The 22,526-nt window shown below is 40.3% G+C and overlaps 2 protein-coding genes across 2 annotated transcripts in view; both read left to right on the forward strand.

The window, feature by feature from the left end:
• RND3 (Rho family GTPase 3) overlaps positions 1-22,526 on the forward strand; it is a 1,016,315-nt gene that overhangs the window by 193,874 nt on the left and 799,915 nt on the right. The window lies entirely within an intron of this gene.
• On the forward strand, positions 1,304-21,354 carry NMI (N-myc and STAT interactor). The gene is made up of 8 exons (XM_050750418.1): positions 1,304-1,627; positions 8,109-8,195; positions 9,018-9,113; positions 12,413-12,575; positions 15,852-15,958; positions 16,046-16,232; positions 20,023-20,129; positions 20,944-21,354. The coding sequence occupies exons 2-8, from the start codon at positions 8,115-8,117 to the stop codon at positions 21,124-21,126; spliced, it is 924 nt and encodes a 307-aa protein (XP_050606375.1). The 5' UTR covers positions 1,304-1,627; positions 8,109-8,114; the 3' UTR covers positions 21,127-21,354.

Genomic DNA, 22,526 nt, shown 5'->3' on the forward strand with positions numbered 1-22,526 from the left:
TTTCTTTTTTTTTTTTGATGGAGTCTTGCTCTGTCGCCGAGGCTGGAGTGCAGTGGCGTGATCTCACCGCAAGCTCTGCCTCCCGGGTTCACGCCATTCTCCTGCCTCAGCCTCCTGAGTAGCTGCGGCTACAGGCACCTGCCACCACGCCCGGCTAATTTTTTGTATTTTTGGTAGAGACGGGGGTTCACCGTATTAGCCAGGATGGTCTCGATCTCTTGACCTTGTGATCCGCCAGTCTCCGCCTCCCAAAGTGCTGGGATTACAGGCGTGAGCCACCACGCCCGGCCGAATTTTTGTATTTTCTAACTGGTATGATAAGCCCAAAGAAGTCTAGTTTTTTTACATAGAAATGCCACTTTACAGGAGGCTGAGGTAATGGGATCACTTGGGGACAGAGCTCAAGATCAGCCTAGGAAACACAGTTAGATACCTGCCTGCAGCCCCCAAATTAAAAGTACAAAAAAATCTGGGTGCGGTCGTGAATTCCTGTAATCCCAGCTACTTGGGAGTGGAAGTGGGAGGACTGCTCTGAGCTCAGGAGTTGGAGACTGGGCAACAGAGCAAGACTTATCTCAAAAAAAAAAAAAAAAAAAAAAAAAAAGGAAAAAGAAATGTCACCACTTTAAAGTGGTTCCCATCTTTTTGATATACAGAAAATTCGCTTTTGTTAATCTGTTAGTTTAGACAACTATATCAGTTATTATATGTGACTAGGAAGCATGATAACCTAGAATTTATGCCTTGAAATCGTTTTGATTCATTTTCTTTCCACATCTGTATTTATCAGCAGGGGCAGCTGTGGGGTGGTTCTTTGTGTGGGATTAAGAGACACTGCAGTTCTTGAAATAAAGCAGATGTTTGAATTTTCAAAGGAAAAGTTCACACCTAGTGAAGGATTTATTTACAAGCTCCACAACAAAACAAGAGATTTTAAGAAAACTTTCAAGGGACACGGGTCATAGAAACCAACAGGAACACCACAGCTTTCCCAACTTCATGGCCCGGGGGATGTTACCAAAGACACAGAAACGCCGATCTTGTGCTGGCTGTAAAAATTTATAAACTAGTGCTACAATGACTAAGAAATTACAAGAGTTACAATCTGAAGAGCGATTCCTGCTTTGACTTTGTTTGGTTTCTATCCACTTTTCCTACATGCCTTGTAAAATACATGCAAAAACTGGTTTTAGAAAACATTCCCTAAAATTAGTGTGTACAGAAACTTCAGGGATACTTCTGCTTTTCTCCGCAAAACCACCCCTTTTTAAAAATCGAAAGTGAAATTAGTTCTAACTTTTTTTTTTTTCTGTTAGTGACTCATCATCATGGGAGACACCAGATTTAGTATTTGAGCAGTGGTTAAGTGCTAAAGAAAAATCGCCGTTAAAGCGGTTTTTTCACTTTTTCCTTTCGCAGGGACCTGAGCTGTTCCTGCGAGGCCCACCTCCTCAGAACTACACCCCAGTTCTCCCGAGGCGCTACTGCAGGAGGCAGCACCAGTTACGACAGCCCGGCCCTTCCCCTCCCAGTGCCTCCGGGGGTTCCGGCGTCCCGGGCGCTGCTGTTTTCCGGGAAGAGCGGGCGCGCTGGGCCTCGGCGAGCTGCGCTCGGCGGGCGGACGCGGGTGAGTGGGGAGTCCGTTTCCCGGCTGCCACTCCCGCCGCTGGCATTCCCGGGCTGGAGAGCGGGGGTGGAAAGGGAGGCGGGGGACCTCAGCGCCGACGGGAGTGGGACAGCGCCAGGGTTGAGATCCTGCTCCCGGGAGCTTCCCGCAGGCGGGTTGCAGAGGCCACGCCGCCTTCGAGGGGGCGCACCTGCTCCTGGGCCCGCTGTGTAGTCTCTGGGCCGTCAGGGCTTCGAGCCCTGTCACTTGTTTGCTTTGCTTCATTCAGGAAATTGAAACATAAAGTTATTTGTGTTTCCTCGCTGTTTTCTCGAAGTTTCTCTAGAGATAGTTCTTCGGAAAATGGATTTCTTTTTTTTTCTTTTTTTTTTTTTTTGAGACGGAGTTTCACTCTTGTTGCCCAGGCTGGAGTGCAATGGCGCGATCTCAGCTCACAGCAACCTCCGCTTCCTCAGCTCAAGTGATTCTCCTGCCTCAGCCTCCCAAGTAGCTAGGATTACAGGAAAATGGATTTCTTAAGAAAACGGTTCTTGGCAGGGGCAGTGTTGTGCGTTCATGGCTGGCATTTCAGAATAGGCAAGGTTTTTCTTGAAGGAGACATCCTAAGGAGAATACTATGTTTCCAGTCTGTACAACAGGCAGGCGCTCTATTGCCTTTCTTTCTTTTTGCTGCCGGGCATGCATATAGGAAGATTCGATTCTACACGGCCTGGCACCGCAGTGATATGACTATACTTAGGGAAATACGGTGATGGTGATTTGTATTAGTTTTTTTTTTTTTTATTCGCTGCCATAACAAATTACATGGATTTAGTGGCTTAAACACATAGGAACGCGCGCGCGCACACATACATACACACACTCTCACACACACAATTTACTATCTTAGGATTCCGTAGCAGTCCTACCGAGGTCTCACTGGGTTAAAATCAAAGTGTTGGCAAGGTTGCCTTCCTTTCTGGAAGCTCTTGGGGTGAATCCCCTTTCCATCTTCCGGAGGTCACCTACCTCATTTGGCTCAGTAGCCCTTCCTCCATCTGCAGGGCCAGCAACTTTGCACCTCTGAGAGTTCTGGGTTCACATCGCACTCTTGACTCTCTTCTGTCTTCCGCTTTCACTTTTAAGTATCTTCATGATTACAGTGGGCCCCCACAGGTAATCCAGGATTCTCTCCATATTTAAAAGCAAGCTGATTAGCAACCTTAATTCAATCTGCAGCCTTCATTCGCATTTGCAATGTAAACAAACGTAATCACAGATTCTTGGGATTAGGATGTGGACATCTTTGAGGGAGCCATTGTTTTGCCTACTACATGATTGCATAAAAGGAATGACCATACATCCCACTCATGCGTAGAGCAAAAGTATCCAGACGGTAAAGATGCCAAAAGCGTTCTTGGGGTGTTAGACAGTAGGCCATTTATGCTGAGAACCTTTATTACAGGCTTTTAGGAAGATTGGCATTGTCACAATAATAAAGATAAAAAGCAACTAAATAACATTGCAGTTTGTGTCTTCTGAAATGTAATGAGGACTTCATATGCACTTGACGTCCTGAGTCCAACAAGTACTGAAGATCCCACATAATTATCTAAATTGAATGTTTTCAGTGTGTAAGCTTATACTGAGAAAGTGCTCTGAAGGTCTGCAGGGAGGAGTAGACATGGTCCCAGCCCTCAACATCTTTACTGACGTGTCATGGAAAATGACACAGGTACACACATAATTAAAGTGCCACAAAAGAGACAAAGGAGGCGGAGTAACATCCTTTAGGGGAATCAGAAAAGGCTTTGGGAACTTGGGGACAATTTGGAATGGACCTTGAAGAAGAGTAAGATTTCATTAGATGGAGATTAAGGTTAGGAGAGGAGGAAGGATGTGACAGTTTGAGGGACAGAGGAAAGAAAAGGAACTATGCACGTGTTCAGTGTGGTTAGGGAACTGGGTTGAGGAATTGACTAAATAAGACTGGAAAGTGAGTTGGAGTTAGAATGCAGCAGACCATGGCTGACCATTAGGAAGATTTTGCAGTTGATACAATAGCGATATATATGTATGCTCTGTGTGTGTGTGTATGTGTCAGAGATAGAGAGAGACGTGGTTTAAATATATATATGTATATATGTGTGTGTATATATATGTGTGTGTGTATATATATATATCGTCTCAAACCATCTCAAACTTACAGAAAAGTTGCAAGTACAGTAAAACAACTTTTCCTTTTCCTAAATTATTTAAGAATAAATTTCCAATCTGGTGACCTATCATTTTTCATTATATAATTGAGTATATATTTCCTGCAAAAAAGATGTCCTCCAACGTAACCACAATACCGTCATCAAAATCAGGAATGCGGAGTGCTACCTTACTACAATTTAATAATCAGATCCAATGTGAATTTCACCAGTTGTCCTGATAATGTCTTGGATAGTGTAGGGGTCAAGGGAAAACTTCCTCTTTGCTCTCTGAAGGGCAAAGGCAGATTAAATAGGAGAAATGGCATACACATTTATTAATGTGCACAGGGGAAAAAATCACATAGTGCTTGTACTGCACAATGGGGTACAGATGGTTATATTCCCTACTTTTTAGGGGAAAGGGAGATGGGGAATCGTGGATGATTATAGGGGGTTAGTAAATGATTTCTAAGGGAATTCAAGGGAATCGAAGAACACACAATGGCCTTGTACAAAGCCTGTTGGGCTTGCAGAGCAGACAGTGGTTGTAACACGTATCTGTCCAGGTTTGTTGACAGACTTCAGTCTTCTTTCTGTGATATGAATTCAGAATAAAAACTCAGGGAAGGGACTAGAGGTAATTGTTCTGTTTTCTGTCAGGTCCCACAATTAGGCAGATAAGAAAACATCAGTGCACCTTCATGCTGTGCTTTGGGAGACACAGAGGAGGAGGGGGAGGTCAGAGAGGCCTTGAGCCATCTTCAGTTCAGGATGTCAAAGTGCCATACTTCAGGGTATCAGTGTCTGAGCCCCAATGATAGCAAAAGGATCCAGTTGAGGATCATGCTTTCTATTTAGTTGTGATGTCTCTTTAGTCCTCTTCAGTGTGAACATTTCTTAGTCTTTCCTTGGCCTTCTGAACTTGAAACTTTTGAAGAGAACAGGGCAGTTGTATTGTAGAACCCCTCAATTTGAGTTTGTCTGATGTTTCTTCATGCTTAGATTCAGATTATGCATCTTTGGCAGGACTATCGTCGAAGTTACATTGTGTTCTCAGTGCACCTTGTAATATGTTTCGTTATTTTGATTTATTCCATCATTTACTTTGATTATCTCGTTATGTTGATGTCTGCCAGACTTCTCCAGTATAAAGTTACTCTTTTCTTCTTTGGAATTAATAAACATTTTGTGGGGAACTATTTTGAAGGTAACTAAAAATTCCTTTCTTCACCAACATTTCTAATTTATCTGGACTCAGTTTTTTACTTTAATCAATAGATTTAATCATTACTACCATTCTCTATTTTAATCTTTAATTTATCCCCAGATTTGGCCACTGAAAACCATCTCAAGGTGGATTCTGTGTCCTTCCAACATGTCATCATTCTTTAAGCATTTCCTTACTTTTTGGCATCATAAGATGTCCCAGGCTCATCTTGCAGTTTTTCCGTCCTGGTTTTGGGATCAACCATTTCTCTAAAGAGTCCTGGTTCCTTTTAGTGGAGAATAACATTAGAAACCAAAGTCTGGGTGCTGAGTGTGCTCATTGCTCATTGGGGTTGTATCTACTCTCCCAGGCCTTCTCAACAGACAGAACTAGGGTATATACATATTTGTATATATCCAAAATACACAGATAGGCATTTCTTTTTTTTTTTTTTTCCTGAGACGGAGACTCACTCTGTTGCCCAGGCTGGAGTGCCGTGGCTCAATCTCAGCTCACTACAACCTCCAGCTCCAGGGTTCAAGTGATTCTCCTGCCTCAGCCTCCCAAGTAGCTAGGATTACAGGCATGTGCCACCACACCCAGGTAATCACACACAGGCATTTATTTCATTCTATCTATCTATCTATCTATCTATCTATCTATCTATCTATCTATCTATCTCATCAATCAGAAACCACAGCCATAGGATTACATTGAAATCTAGTTCCAATCAACAGTATTTATTCTCGTTTTCTCCCTTTCCATATTTATAATTATCTTCTCAATGGTGAAAAACTTGGCTCCTATTATCTGTATGTACCTTTGGCCACTGGAGGTCTTTCAGTTGGCTCCCCATGTCCCTTTCACATACTCCCATCATATTGTATGTGTCTGTGCATGTGTTTTAGTGCTTTTTACTTTTCTAGCTCTACAAGATATTCCAGGCTTATTTTGTATATTTTATGCCCCAGACCCAGAATCAGCCATTGCTCCAATGAGCCCTGGTTTCTTATATTGAAGAATATTATTAGAAACCAAGATCTGGGTGTTATGCGACTCTCCTCTTTTTTTTTTTTTTTTTTTTTTTTTGACACTCTTCTAACTAAACTGAGACATGGCTAAGTATTTGCTAGTCTTCTATTTTATTTTTAAGGAGGAATAGATGTCTTTTATTTCTCTTTCAAGAATATTGAGAATTTAGCCACTTGAAATCTTGGAAAATTATATTGCAGACTGTTTATTAATGTGTATCTAAAAACATAGAATCATGATATCCTTTGTCCCATTTTTGATCCGGGAGTTTTTCATCTCAGTAATTTCATATGTAGGCAAGAGTTCTTAAATTTTTTGTACCATGGATTCCTTTGCCAGCTTGGCAAATCCTATGGGCCTTTCTCCAAAAAAAAAAAAAAAAAAAAAAAAAAAATTTGGTGGGGGCAGGCATGGTGGCCTATCCCAGCATTTTGGGAGTCCAAGGGGGGCGGATTGTTTGAGCCCAGAAGTTCGAGACCAGTCTAGGCAACTTGGCGAAAACCCATCTCTACAAAAAATACAAAAATTAGCTGGGCATGGTGGCGCACACCTGTAGTCCCAACTACTTGGGGGACTGAGGTGGGAGGATCACTTGAGCTTGGGATGTTGAGGCTGCAGTGAGCATGTTCGTGCCCTACTGCACTCCAGCCTGGGCAACAAAGTGAGACCCTATCTAAAAAAAAAAAAAAACCAAAACATTAAATGCATAAAATAAAATACTTAGAATTACAAAGGAAATCAATTGTATTGAAATATGGCTGGGATTATGGGCACCTGCCACCACGCCCAGTTAATTCTTTTTTGTATTTTTAGTAGAGATGGGGTTTCACCATGTTGGTCAGGCTGGTCTCAAACTCTTGACCTCATGATCCACCTGCTTTGGCATCCCAAAGTGCTGGGATTACAGCCGTGAACCACTGCGCCTGGCCAGAAATCAATTGTATTAAAATATGGTTATCAGACTATTTTAAAAGCAAATGTTTGATATAGTGATATATATCAATGTATTACAATGTATTACAAGACCTAGTGTTGAGCTTAGTAACTAATGTAGAAGCAACGTTAGACACAAACTATTTTAGCATATCTGCAACAATATTCTATGAAACTGTGCTTTCTACTGGTGACTATCACAGGTGCTGTGAATACTACTATAGTTTGTTACAATATTCATAATTGAAGAGAATGCTAAGCTTCAATTAGAGGTTATTAGAAATAAACATGTAATTTCTTCCCAATCCATGTTTATGGACCCAGCGGGAGAGTTAGTGAAAGCTCCAGGTAAGAACACCTGTGTAGAGAAAGCATATGTTGGAGGCCTCTTGACTTTGACTTTGTTTATATTTGGGGAGAACAATAGGGAGAATTAAATATTTTAATCAAAACCTTTGAAAAATGTTGGAAAACCAAAATAGTATTCTTTTAAAATGGAGCATGATATTATGATTGGAATATGAACTACAAAGGAACATTAATGTTCATTAGTTTCTGTATATTATTTTGTTGAAAAGCAAAGGATTTTTAGAATCTTTTTACATATTATAGATGTGAAAGTTATTTGAAATAGTGGCCAGGCGTGGTGGTGACTCACACCTGTAATCCCAACACTTTGGGAGGCTGAGGGGGGCGCATCACTTGAAGACAAGAGTTCAAGACCAGCCTGACAAACATGGTGAAACCCCATCTCTACTAAAAATACAAAAATTAGCTGGGCATGGTGGCAGGTAGCTGTAATCCCAGCTACTTGGGAGGCTGAGGCAGGAGAATCTCTTGAACCTGGGAGGCAGAGATTGCAGTGAGCCGAGATCAGACTATTGCCTTCCAGCCTGAGCGACAGAGTGAGACTCTGTCTCAAAAAAAAAAAAAAAAAAAAAAAAAGGAGTTATTGAAATACAGACTTTGTTTGGATATAAGCCATATGAGAATAAAGCCTTTGATGATAGGAAAAAAGATATAGCAAAGAAGAGAGATGTTTCTTCCATAAAAGGGTAAAAGTTGTTATTTCTTTGTTCTGAAATTTGTGTATATATGCTATGCTTACAATATTTATTTTTTATAATGTTAGGGAATCATGGAAGCTGATAAAGACAACACACAACAAGTTCTTAAGGAGCATGGGCCACATGAATTTATAAAAGATGAACAAAATAAGGTAAAAAGGAAATTACTGGGTATTATTAAAAATTAATTTATATCTATTAGTTTTGCAGTAAGGCATGTTTTGTATGTCTTTGTCCAACATTACCTTGAATTTGGGAGGCTGTTAGGCTTTAAAAAATTTTTTAACTTCCATTATGTTATTTAAGTCTTACAAGAAGTGTCGTATTTTTATTCTTTCTCATATAAGGCTTACAACACTAGCTGCTTTCTCACTCACACCCTCATTTCTTGGATTTGCATCAACAAGTTAAGAGCACAGTTAGCAAGTATCTCATTAGACCCCAAGAGGGAACAGAGGCCAGGTAGATTAAACTACTTCCCCAAGGTCATATGTCTGGCTTGTTAAGGCAGCTGTATACTATGGGATACTATGGGAATCACAGATAATTAAAAACACCACCACCACCACCACCAACAACAAACTGCCCCAGAATATGTCCGCTATTACAGTGCAATTTAAAAGTCTTATCGTGGTCACAAATAGCTAAGAAAGGAGTTGATGCAGCACTGAAGTAATATTCAGAAGATCTGATCTCAATCTTTGCCTTACTATACAAATTTCTGTGACTTTGGCCTAGTGTAAAAGGTGGTTTCCTGATTTATATGATGGAGATAGTACTAGTTGGCAATGTTAGAATGGACAGGTGATGATGTAAAATATTCAACAAATGCATTATGCACATAGTCATATTTATTCTGAGACTGTCTAATGTCTTTCTTTGCTCAGGATGAGAGAAATTTATAGTCTTTAGTTCATTCAGAAAAATGAGTTTGGGGCTATTTACTTTCTTTGGTACCGTTTGATATTTTTAAGGAACTAATTGATGAAATGACAAAGGAAAATATTCAACTAAAGAAGGAGATCCAAAAGCTCGAAACGGAGTTACAAGAGGCTACCAGAGAATTCCAGGTACTCTCTTAATTATTTTATACACTACATTTTTGATGGACGCATGGTTTTTGGAAAAAGCATTTTAATTATATAAAATTCATTTTTAAAACCTTATCATCCATGGCACCACCATTTGTAATAGTTCAAAATGGAAAACAACCCAATGATTCCTTCATAATAGATGAGTTAGTGAAGTGGGGTATAGTCATATGATAGAAAACTACACAGCAATGAGAACGAACAGATCATAACGACATGCAGCAACACAAATGAGTTTCATAAACACAATGTTAACACAAAAAAGACAGATGAGGACGTACCATATGCTTCTCTTTAAATTAAGCAAAAGCAGGATGTTCGAAGTTAAAACAGTGGTTACTTTTGGAAGCAGGTAAGACCCGGAAGGGGACCCAAGGGAGTTTCTGGAGTGTTGTCATGTTCTGCCTGTCATCTGTGTGCCAATCACATATGTGTTAGCTTTGTAAAATTGCATCTTGCTGTACTTATGATACATGCATTTTTCTATTATTTATACACTTTAATAAATTTACCAAAGCAAACATTAATAAAATTTACCAAAAAAAGATGATCATTAGCAAATCACTGTTGGATCAAATTCTGGCTTTTCTCACTGAGTTCTTTTATTATTATTCTCATCCAAGGTGCTTTGCTAATTTAAATGAGTTTCACAGTTTAAAAAATTGGACATATATTAATCCTCACTATTTAAATTCTCTCCTAAATTTTCCTGTATTTTAAATATACATAATTTTCACCCATTTTTTTCTTAACAACTCAGATTGTTAAAAAATTAAAGCATTCAGGCTGGGCGTGGTGGCTCATGTCTATAATCCCAGCACTTTGGGAGGCTGAGGCGAGTGGATCATGGGGTCAGGAGTTCAAGACCAGCCTGACCAAGATGGTGAAACCCCGTCTCTACCAAAAATACAAAAAAAAAAAAAAATTAGCCGGGCATGGTGGCGGGTGCCTGTATCCCAGCTACTTGGGAGGCTGAGGCAGAGAATTGCTTGAACCTGGGAGGCGGAGGTTGCGGTGAGTTGAGATTGCGCCACTGTGCTCCAGCCTGGGTGACAGAGCGAGACTCCGCCTAAAAAAAAAAAAAAAAATTAAAACATTGACTCTTTTTGTTTCTGAAGTGGGAGATAGGACATTGAATATCAGGAAGTGAGGTTTTCTGTGTTTATGAGATGGGTGACTTTGCAGAAGACTCTGTTAAGATTCTGGTTACTGGCCGGGCGCGGTGGCTCAAGCCTGTAATCCCAGCACTTTGGGAGGCCGAGACGGGCGGATCACGAGGTCAGGAGATCGAGACCATCCTGGCTAACACGGTGAAACCCCGTCTCTATTAAGAAATACAAAAAACTAGCCGGGCGAGGTGGCGGGCGCCTGTAGTCCCAGCTACTCGGGAGGCTGAGGCCGGAGAATGGCGTAAACCCGGGAGGCGGAGCTTGCAGTGAGCTGAGATCCGGCCACTGCACTCCAGCCTGGGTGACAGAGCGAGACTCCGTCTCAAAAAAAAAAAAAGATTCTGGTTACTTCTCAGACTGGAGCTAGAATCATGCAGTCTTACAATCCAGAGAGCCTTTAGAAACCAGCCAGCCTTAGTCCACCCACTTTGCAGGGGACCGAACCCATGATCAGAGAGCTGAAGTGAATTTGCTCTGTCACAGTGTGGTCAGAAATAGAATCAAGCTTTCTCACTCTAATTTCAGAAAGGCCTTGGTTCCTCAGCATATACTGGGTATTTCTGCATTATTGGGTAGCAGTCTGCCTTTTCTCAGACATTGTAGATTGTTTTGATGTCAGCCTTACCGTAATCAGAAGTTCCACTGGAGTTATGTGTACAGGCAAAGAATAAATGTAAGATTAAATCGAATGACTCACTGAATATTTCTCATCTCTGTCATTTTCAGCATGTAAAATAACCATGGGAAATAGAAATGCAAGCACCTAGCTCATTTGTGCTTTTATGTGTGGTTATACAAATCTGTTAATCCCAATAATTCTAAGCGGCTAAGTATAACGACCTACCTTTATCTTTCAGGTTACAATTTTTTTTTTTGTCTGTTTGTTTGTTTGTTTTTGAGACAGAATTTTGTTCTTGTTGCTCAGGCTGGAGTGCAATGGTGCGATCTCGGTTCACTACAACATCTGCCTCCCTGGTTCAAGCGATTCTCCTGCCTCAGCCTCCTGAATAGCCGGGATTACAGGCGGTTGCCACCACGCCTAGCTAACTTTTGTATTTTTATTAGAGACGGGTTTTACCATGTTGGCCAGGCTGGTCTCCAACTCCTGACCTCAGGTGATCTGCCTGCTTCGGCCTCCCAAAGTGCTGGGATTACGAGTGTGAGCCACCTGCCCAGCCTCAGCTTACAATTTTTGTTGATACTGTCCCTTCTCGTATTTTATGAACCTAAGTTGTGGTAATGGTTAAAAAGTTGATGGGCAGGTGTTGGGGAAGGTGGAATTTGTAAATTTGATAAATTTAACATCATCTAATTCTAGGCCAGGTGTGGTGGCTCACGCCTGTAATCCCAGAACTTTGGGAGGCCAAGGCAGGTGGATCATGAGGTGAAGAGATTGAGACCATCCTGGCCAACATGGTGAAACCCTGTCTTTACTGAAAATACAAAATACGAAAATTAGCTGGGTGCGGTAGCGCATGCCTGTAGTTCCAGCTACTTGGGAGACTGAGGCAGGAAAATTGCTTGAACCAGGGAGATGGAGGTTGCAGTGAACCGAGATCACACCACTGTACTCCAGCCTGGCAACAGAGTGAGACTTTGTCTCTAAATAAATAAATAAATAAAGTTACCTAATTCTGGAGTCTTTCTTTTTGGATGAAATTATCTGGATTTGAAATACCATATTATACCCAACACTATATTTCATACTTTGCAGCAAAATTAAACATGCTATCTAATGACTTCCTTTTGAGATAGTCTGTTATTGACACTTGTTTAAAAATTCCTTATTTACACGAATGATGTAGGCTTTAGAATTGAACACCGTACAATATTGACAGTTTAAACATTGATTAGAAAAAAGTGAGAGGATTATGTATTTTTAATTTCATCTGTGAAATGATATTAAAAGATCAGCATTTGATTACTTTACTGAGTACTTACATGGGAAAAAGCAATTACTAAAGATGTTAAGTAAGACCATACTCAATATTCTATAAGGTTCTAAAATCAGTGGGGAATGAATTATTGGTTGACCAAATTACATTATCATTGGAAGAACTTAAGTTATTTCTTGTCTTGATTTTAATCAAACATTTTCATTTGGATTAGATTAAAGAGGATATTCCTGAAACAAAGATGAAATTCTTATCAGTTGAAACTCCTGAGAATGACAGCCAGTTGTCAAATATCTCCTGTTCATTTCAAGTGAGCTCGAAAGTTCCTTATGAGCTACAAAAGGGACAAGCACTTATCACCTTTGAAAAAGAAGAAGGTATGACTAATGTTAAAAAATATGACGATGTTATTTGGAAAGCACTTTCATAGACATTTAGCTATTACTTCGCTAATATTACTTTGCTTATATTATTTCTTATCCTCATAGTGACATTCGGAGGCAGGTATGATTATTCCCATTTTACAGATGAGAAAACTGACTCTGAGACAAGTGCCTTGAATATGATCTCTTATTCAGAAAGCCATGACTGTGGGACTTAAATCCAGGTGTTATGATGATGTCCAATACCAGCCTCTTTCTACTCCACATGCTACCTCCAAATAATGATAGTAATATATCAAGGTAGTAGAGCTTGTACAGTTCTCAGAAACATTATCACATCTTTTTTTTTTTTTTTTTTTTGAGACGGAGTCTCGCTCTGTTGCCCAGGCTGGAGTGCAGTGGCCGGATCTCAGCTCACTGCAACCTCCGCCTCCCAGGTTCACGCCATTCTCCTGCCTCAGCCTCCCGAGTAGCTGGGACTACAGGCGCCCCTCACCTCGCCCGGCTAGTTTTTTGTATTTTTTAGTAGAGACAGGGTTTCACCGTGTTAGCCAGGCTGGTCTCGATCTCCTGACCTCGTGATCCGCCCGTCTTGGCCTCCCAAAGTGCTGGGATTACAGGCTTGAGCCACCGCACCTGGCCACATTATCACATCTTATATTCACACAATTCCATAAATGTAGGAGGATAGGATAGTTATTATTGTGTACTTTAAATATAGACATGCCAGAGCCCAGAAAACAGATTCTGAGGATGTTTAAGTGATTTACCTAAGGGCACATAGCCGACGAATGGAAAGAGCCTGGGAGTTAGAGATTTGGGATGAGACCTGATGTTTGCTAAGTCTGCCATGGTGAGGGTCCCTAGTCAGAGCTGGGGGTTCCTGAATGGGGAGGATCTGGCTTTGAGTGCCAGCCTTGTCCCTTCCTAGAAGCATGATTTGGGATGGGTTCTTTATAAACCTCAGCGTTTTATACAGGTGCTTCATGGTAGTTCCTACTTCATGAGGCTGCTTTGAGTATTAAATGAGAAATGTTGATAAAATACTTCACACAATGTCGGACACTTAATACAAACTTAATGAATGGTAGTTGTTATTATTGCTACATGTTAGGACTTTTTCAGATAAGGAAACAGAAACTTAAAGAAGATAAGTAACTTGGTTAAAGTCTTTACAGTTAATTGCAGAGCTGAGAGCCAAACCCTGAGAGTCCATGTACTTCCACTGGGCCAATATTTCTCTCAGTAGGCCACCAGCCCAGGCCTTTGTTCTTTTATTAAGTTATGTGGTGAGGGACCAGATGTTGTTCCCAGCCCTTCCAGTGCTCATTTTCGGACAGTCTATAACCCATGTTTCCTGACAACTGGTGCACCACTGTAGCCTGAAAATAAATGTCCAGCAGGTCAGTATCTGCATGTAGAAGACATACATCACCAGTGTGTTTTCCTTCACCCTGGAGCTACTGCTATAGGTAGAAGAGGAGTTCAGGACTCATATTGGTGACTGTCCCTGGTAAACGGGATATAACTAAAAGATAGATATAAATGAGGATTTGGGAGGCAGGGTTTCTGCACAGCAATTTCCTGGGAATGTTGGAAATGGAATTCTCTAAAGAAGCACCTACATCATTGCTTCTACCCTTGACGAGGCTCTGAGCTCCCAATCTCCTGGGACAGCAATAGGTTTGAAACACAATTAAGTAGGAGTTGGCTCTTGATTGTCAGAGTCACAAAAGTTGAAACACAAGAGGTCCCTCTCAGCTGCATCAGATCACCAGATGTTGGGGGTTTGCGGAGGAGTGGGAGGGAAAGAGGATCATCTGAGTATTACTCATTGATATTTTCTGTTACTGTCTGTTGTCATTAGCAAAAAAACACAAAAACACAAAATAACAAAAAACCATCATCCAAGTTATAGAGTCATATTTTGGTACATTGAGTTGAATTCCCACATGGCCAAAGCCCTGCCTTCTGGCCCTTTTTTTCTCTTCCTCCAGCTGTGATGTGGTGCCATCTGGTCTGGTTGTCATAAACACATATGAGATTTTATAAGACAGAGAGTGAATGTCACTTATTTTCATGATACATTGGAATAGCAGTCCCAAATATCAACAAGTGAAGTGTTATAAACTCATGCCACACAATTAAAAATAAATGCCACTCACATTTTTAATTGACATAGAGTTGCTTTTTGGAGTGCTAGTGACTTTTAGCATTTTACTAAACTGCTCCCATTTGCATAGGTAAATTAGACTTGACGGCTTTGTGATCAATATAGCAGGACTATCAACTTTTTAAAGAATGATTTCAAGAGTATTTTTGCAAAAGTGAAATTCATCATTAAGTATGACAGAAAAAAAGACTCACCCTTTGATATTCCAGCCTATGTAGTCTTTAACATGTAATCTTTGAGGAGACAAAGAAAATGAATATATATTGCTCTAGTGCTTGTAACATGAAGGAGTAACAAATGATAAGGTTAAGTAAAATCAAGACTAATTGTACAAATGACACTTAGCCATGAAAGTTTTCCCAGCTTACTGAACATGGGAGAATTTCTGGCTGTGCATTAATGTACTAGAGGAATCCTCTGGTAATGGTTAACAGTGGAAGGAAGGGTATGTGGCTGAGCTGAAGTAATATATGAATTCTGGAAGATCGTTAGGCTTATCTCTTAAGAGATAAGAGAAAAGATTCATCTTATGAGGTGAATCTAGAACTTGAGAACTTCTACATTGTGATTTTGCTGATGTACTTTGACATTAATATATTCTACTTTGGAACCAAGAGCAGTGACTCATGCCTGTAATCTCAGTACTTTGGGAGTCTGCTGTGGGAGGATCACTTGAGTCCAAGAGTTCCAGGGCAGCCTGGGCAACAAAGTGAGACCTCGTCTCTACAAAAAGTTTAAAAAATTATCTAGGCGTGGTGGCATGTATCTGTAATCCTAGCTATTCTGGAAGCTGAGGTGGGAGGATCTCTTGAGCCCAGGATTTTGAAGTTACAGTGGGCTATGATTACACCACTGCATTCCAGCCTCAGTGACAGTGTGAGATCCGGTCCCCCTTCTCCCTGACCCCCCAAAATATATATTCTATTTTGGTGGCAAGACCATTATCACTTGGAACCACCCCCTGCCAAATTTTTTAAATTAGACTCTTTAATATTAAAGAAAATTAAAAATATTCAGGATAATTTGTTCTTAAACCAAAAGCATAACAATTCTTAAAATATTGGAAATTAATACTTCCTTCCCGAATTATTTTTCAGTTGCCCAAAATGTGGTAAGCATGAGTAAACATCAGGTGCGGATAAAAGATGTAAATCTGGAGATTACGGCCAAGCCTGTCCCATTAAACTCAGGAGTCAGATTCCAGGTAACAGGATGATTAAAATTTTTTGGATTTCTGTTCATCATAGGCACTTCTCTTATCCATATTTCTGAACATCAAATCATTTTCCAGGTTTATGTAGAAGTTTCTAAAATGAAAATCAATGTTACTGAAATTCCTGACACACTGCCTGAAGATCAGATGAGAGACAAACTAGAGCTGAGCTTTTGTAAGTCCCGAAATGGAGGTGGAGAGGTGGACCACGTGGACTATGACAGACAGTCCGGGAGTGCGGTCATCACGTTCGTGGAGACTGGAGGTACTCAAGGGTGTAGAAGGTTAACAGACGCTCCGCCATTTCAGTCATGTTCTGTTGTTTCTGAAAGTATTCCTATTCTACTTCTTTTATTTGGAATGTATTAGCATGATAATTGGGGATTTAAAAAAATCTTATAAAATAGTAGAGTGTAGGAAATTATTTCTAGGGACAGTGCTAGGAACAATAATATTGCTGCAGATAGGCAGGGTGCGGTGGCTCACCCTGTAATCCCAGCACTTTGGGAGACCGAGGCAGGCAGATCACTTGAGGTCAGGAATTCGACACCAGCTTGTCCAACATGGCGAAACCCCATCTCAACTAAAACGACAAAAATGAGCTGGGCATGGTGGCAGGTGCCAGTAATTCCAGCTACTCGGGAGGCTGAGGCAGGGAGAATCGCTTGAACCCGGGAGGTGGAGGTTGCAGTGAGCCAAGATAGCCAGGCATAGTGGTGCATGCCTGTGGTCCCAGCTACTCAGGAGGCTGAAGAGGGAGGATTACTTGAGCCCAGGAGGTCGAGGCTGCAGTGACCTGTGATTGCACCACTGCATTACAGCCTGGGAGACAGAGTGAGACACTGTCTCAAAAAACAAAATTAAAAAAGAAAATTGATGGATTAGATTTTTTCATGACAAAGTAATACATGCTTTTTTAAAGAGGGTGAAATAATACAGAACACACATTTAGTAAAAATGAGACATTTCAGCCGGGCCCAGTGGCTCATGCCTGTAATCCCAGCACTTTGGGAGGCCGAGGCAGGCAGATCATGAGGTCAGGAGTTTGAGACCAGCCTGACTAACATGGTGAAACCCCGTCTCTACTAAAAATACAAAAAAATTAGCCGGTGTGGTGGCGCTCGCCTGTAATCCCAGCTACTTGGGTGGCTGAGGCAGGAGAACAGCTTGAACCCGGGAGGTGGATGTTGCAGTGAACCGAGATTGCACCATTGCACTCCAGCTTGGGTGACAGAGTGAGACTCCGTCTCAAAAAAAAAAAAAAAAAAAAAAAAAAAAGAGAGAGACATTTTCTCAAACTTCCCTTTCTCCTACTATTTAGTTCGTTATGGTTATTTCGGTGTCTTTCCAGGTCTTTCTTTGGACACATTAAAACAATATCAATATGCTTTTTTTTTTTTTTTTTTTTGTGAGACAGAGTCTTGCTCTGTCACCCAGGCTAGAGTGCAGTGGTACTATCGGAGCTCACTGCAACGTCCGCTTCCCTGGTTCAAGCAATTCTCCCACCTCAGCCTCCCGAGTAGCTGCAATTACAAGTGCATGCCACCATGCCTGACTAATTTTTGTATTTTTGGTAGAGACGGGGTTTCACCATGTTGGTCAGTCTGGTGTCAAACTCCTGACTTCAAGTGATACACCCGCCTTGGCTTCCCAAAGTGCTAAGATTACAAACGTGAACCACTGCTCCCGGCCCAATGTGCATTTTTGACCTGAGCTTTTGGATGATGTTTAGGACATCCTGGTGGGATGTGTTAGGGAGAGCTACAAAAGGAAGGGGTCTTGAGGGCTACCATAATATGTTGTCTTGAAAATTAACAGTAACTTGGTGGAAATTTCCATAGTCAAGCATCCAGATTTTAATTTGCCAAATTCCTATATTCATTTAGCCTATTTGCTGTTAGTTTGTCTTATCCTGGATTTTAAAAAATCTGACCAGGCGCAGTGGCTCACGCCTGTAATCCCAGCACTTTGGGAGGCTGAGGCGGGTGGATCCGTTGAGGCCAGGAGTTCAAGACCAGTCTGGCCAACATCGTGAGACCCCGTCTCCACTAAAAATACAAAAATTAGCCGATGTGCTGTCCCACCCCTATAGTCCCAACTACTTGGGGGGCTGAGGCAGAAGAATTGCTTGAACCTGAGGGGCAGAGGTTGCAGAGAGCCGAGATTGCATCACTGCACTCCAGTCTGGGTGACAGCGAGACTCGGTCTCAAAAAAAAAAAAAAACCAAATAAAATAAAATAAAATAAACTAGAATGCAATTTATAACTCTACTATGAGAGATAGTACTAGCTATGGAACCTGTGTCCATCTGGGGATGCTCTCCTAGAGGTTACATCTAGCCAGACGGGGAAGAATACTTTTGCAGGTTATAGGTGATCCTATAGGTAACTATTGAAGGATATGAAGGTATTCTGGAGATAAATATTCCAGATACTTCATAAACTGTGTCTTACTGACTCATCACAATAATCTACAGGGTAGTTACTGTAATTATGCTTATTTTACAGAAAAGGAAACTGAGACTTTAAGAAGTCAAGCAACATGTCCAAGGCCACATAGCTCATAAGTAGCAGAGCTAGGACTGAAGCTGGACTATTTGACTCAGGACCTGTACTCTTTTTTTTTTTTTTTTTAAACTGTGATAAAATATATATAACATAAAATTTACCATTTTAACAATTTTTAAATATACAATTCAAAGGTACTATAAGTACATTCACAATGTTGTACAGCCATCACCACTATCCATCTCTAGAACTTTTTAATCACCCCAAACTGAAACTCTGTACCCATTTAACAATAATTCTCCATTACTTCTTCTTCTAGCCCCTGGTAACCACCATTCTACTTTCTGTTGCTATGAATTTGCCTATTCTAGGTACCTCACTCGAGTGGAATTATACAATATTTGTCCGTTTCATGTCTGTCTTATTTTGGTTAGCATAATGTTATCAGGGTCCATCCATGTTGTGGTAGGTATCAGAATTTCATCCTTTTTAAAGGCTGAATAATATTCTCCGTGTGTGTGTGTGTATGTGTGTGTGTGTGTATTTTATATATCCATTTTGTTTATCTATTCATCTGTTGGTGGACACTTGGGTTACTTCCACCTTTTGCCTATTGGCCTATTGTGAAAAATACTGCTCTGAGCATTAATGAGCAAGTATCTGCCCGAGTCCCTGCTTTCAGTTATTTCGGGTATATACCCTGAAGTTGAATTGCTGGATCATATCATGTTCTATTTTTAATATTTTGGGGAACTGTCATACTGTTTTCCACAGTGGCTGTACCATTTTACATTCCTACCAGCAATGCCTCAGGGTTGCAATTTCTCCATATCCTCGCCAATAAGGGCCTACACTCTTAATCATCGTACCGTATTGCTGATTGATCCAAGGTAGATGAGTGAGAAGAGTCATAAAAAAGATGGTTGGATATTCCTAAGAACTGTTTCTGTTACACGTTACAGTCTTGATACACATCCTTTCATCCCTCTAGGAGACAAAAATACTGCTAAAAAATAGACTATTCTTTGTGTTGTAGAAAACTGATGAATTTTTATTTCCTTTCAGCTTTTCTAGATGACATTCAGTCCCCTCCCTGCTTTGGTTAACATCATTACTTAAGTTTATTGAATATATGGAAAAAATATTTTTTTAATAGTATTCTAATCATAGTTTTCACTTATAGCTTTTGAGAAACTGGGAAACATTCCAGTCTTGTTAGATGAGTGGGTTACTTTCTGCAAAAAACTATCGTATTTTTTGTAGCTCAAAGTAGATCTGTCTGAGGACATTGCAACCCTTTGTGCATTGATTGACTGCAGTGAATAATTCAAGATGGAATGAAGCCTTTAAACCTCATTATTGTTTGGTCTTGTAGTTTTCAAAATTATGTACTGTGAAGTCTTCAAAGTGGGTTTTAGAATTTCTTAAAAATTAATCTTTTAACTCAGTATTTACTGTAATAGTGCTCTTTTTGAAGGAAGTTTTAACTTTGGTTAAAAATGTTTGTGATATAAAAGAGACAAGTATTGTTTTTGCTTTGCTTTTAGTTGCTGACAAGATTTTGAAAAAGAAAGAATATCCTCTTTATATAAATCAAACCTGCCATAGAGTTACTGTTTCTCCATACACAGAAATACACTTGAGAAAGTATCAGGTAAAGTCATCTCTTTTCTCTCATTTTGAGAACTTACTGCCCAAACCCACCCTACAAAAAATAAAGTTGTTGTGAGTCTGTTACTATATGAATCTTATCAATGAGGGATAGCCAAATGGTTTCTTTACTTCATTTTTGCTTAGTGCAAAATGAGTTTGTCTTTTGAAGGAGTGTTTTAATGCAAAACAGTACTTTAGTATACAATTTAAAAAACTGGAATTACTCAGATAATGGCACAATTTTTATTTTTGTACATGGAGACATAGCTGCATTTCTCTCATGTGTCTACTGTCAGTGGGCATGAGAAAGAATTCCTGCCTACTTCCTCTGAACTCAGTATCTTTATCCCAGACCTGCTGCCTTTTCCTCTTCCTTCTCAGGTATCCAATGGTACCACCATCTACCTAGTCCACTGACTTAAAAGCTAGAACTCACTTAACTCTTCAGTTTGCTTCACCTCCAACATTCATTTGGTCACTAAATCTTGCCAGCTCCGCTTCTGACTACCTCTTTACCTGGTCCTTCTGTTCCCAGAGCATCCCTCCTTTCCTCTATGTTCCATAATGCCACCAGAGTTCTTTTTCTAAAACTGTCCCCAGAGCTTCCCCCCTTTCCTCTATGTTCCATAATGCCATCAGAGTTCTCTTTCTAAAACTCAGATCTGACTTGGATATTCTCTTGCTTGGAAAATCTTCCTAAGATTTCTTGTCTCTTCTAAGATAAAGTAAAAAATATTAAGCAGATTATGAATGTAAAGTTTTGTAATTCAAAGCTCTCAGAAATCTTTCTATTTATCATTGTTTTTCCTACTTAGATATTTTCAGGAACATCTAAGAGGACAGTGCTTCTGACAGGAATGGAAGGCATTCAAATGGATGAAGAAATTGTGGAGGATTTAATTAACATTCACTTTCAACGGGCAAAGAATGGAGGTGGAGAAGTAGACGTGGTCAAGTGTTCTCTAGATCAACCTCACATAGCATACTTTGAAGAATAGACTTAACAGAATCATGAAAACTATAGCTTTTTAACGCAGATTACTGTAAATGTTTGACAAAAATAAATATGCTTTTCCTTAAAAAAATGAAAACTTTAATTTTTATCATCCATTTATTTTTAGATACAAAACTTATTTCCATGTGTCTGAATCTTCATTGTTTCAAATGGTGCTTGCTGCATGTTTTCAATTACAATAAATGCACTGTAATAAAAGGTTTTGTTTATAGATTATGTGTATTGGTGCCATGTCTGCTGAAATCAACCTTAAGTGATTCAGATGTCCCCTGCTAGTGCTGGCTTATCCTGTTATGGTCTTGTGGGCCAATTCAGTTGTGGCCCCATGCCCACCAATATGCAGACTTGACTCTTAACATTTTCCAAAACAAAGGCAGTTACATTCAGCAGTTTGTGATTCCTGTAAACTCAACTGAAGATTCGAAGGACTCCAAGAGCAACAATTTTCCACTGTGTGTAGTGTTTCACTCCACAACTCTAAAGCTTCTCAGAGCTGAGCATGGTCTTTTTCTTGAATTTTTGTTCACGCAAGTGCCATGTGTCCCTTGATTCCTTCCAAGCCATCCCCTCTCCAAATAGAGCTCGTAAAGGACTAGCTTTTTCTTTCTTTTGCACTTACAATGGAAACAGTTGGTATAAGAGTTTGAAAACCTTGGCATGGAGAGAGAGGTAAATACAAAGTTAGTGACTCATCACTCATCATGCTCGATGCTGGGGAATGCCTGGAGGTAAAAACACAGTAACTGCCCTCCAAGGGCTTAAGGTTTAGTTGGAAAGAGACCCAGTTTACTAGCATCTCACTGTTTTTAAAAACTTGCAGAAACTTTAATGATAAAATTAAAGATTCCTATTCAGAGAAGGTAAAAGTCTTTTTGGTAAAGAACCTTTAGGCCGGATGTGGTGGCTCACGCCACCAGCACTTTAGGAGGCTGAGGTGGGCGGATCACTTTAGGTCAGGAGTTTGAAACCAGCCTGGCCAACATGGTGAAACCCCGTCTCTACTAAAAATACAAAAATTAGCCGGACATGGTGGTGGGCGCCTGTAATCCCAGCTACTTGGGAGGCTGAGGCAGAATTGCTTGAACCTGGGAGGCGGAGGTTGTAGTGAACTGAGATGGCGCCATTACAATCCATCCTGGGTGTTGCAGCGAGACTCTGTCTCAAATAAAAAAAAAAAAAAAAAGAAAAGGAAAAAAAGAACCTTTGGACAACTTCTATTCTGACATGGTAGGTTTCATGAAGAGCTGGCAGCAGAATTAAATTCATATTAAAACGCTGGCAGAAATGAAAGGCTTTTAGAAAAGGTTCTAAACCTATTGAATGCTGCCTGGCATCTAAAACAAACAAAAGGAAAAGCTCGAGTTTTGCTTCTGATGTTTCATT

This window comes from Macaca thibetana, chromosome 12 (assembly GCF_024542745.1).
Source record: "Macaca thibetana thibetana isolate TM-01 chromosome 12, ASM2454274v1, whole genome shotgun sequence".
Classification (NCBI taxonomy): domain Eukaryota; kingdom Metazoa; phylum Chordata; class Mammalia; order Primates; family Cercopithecidae; genus Macaca; species Macaca thibetana.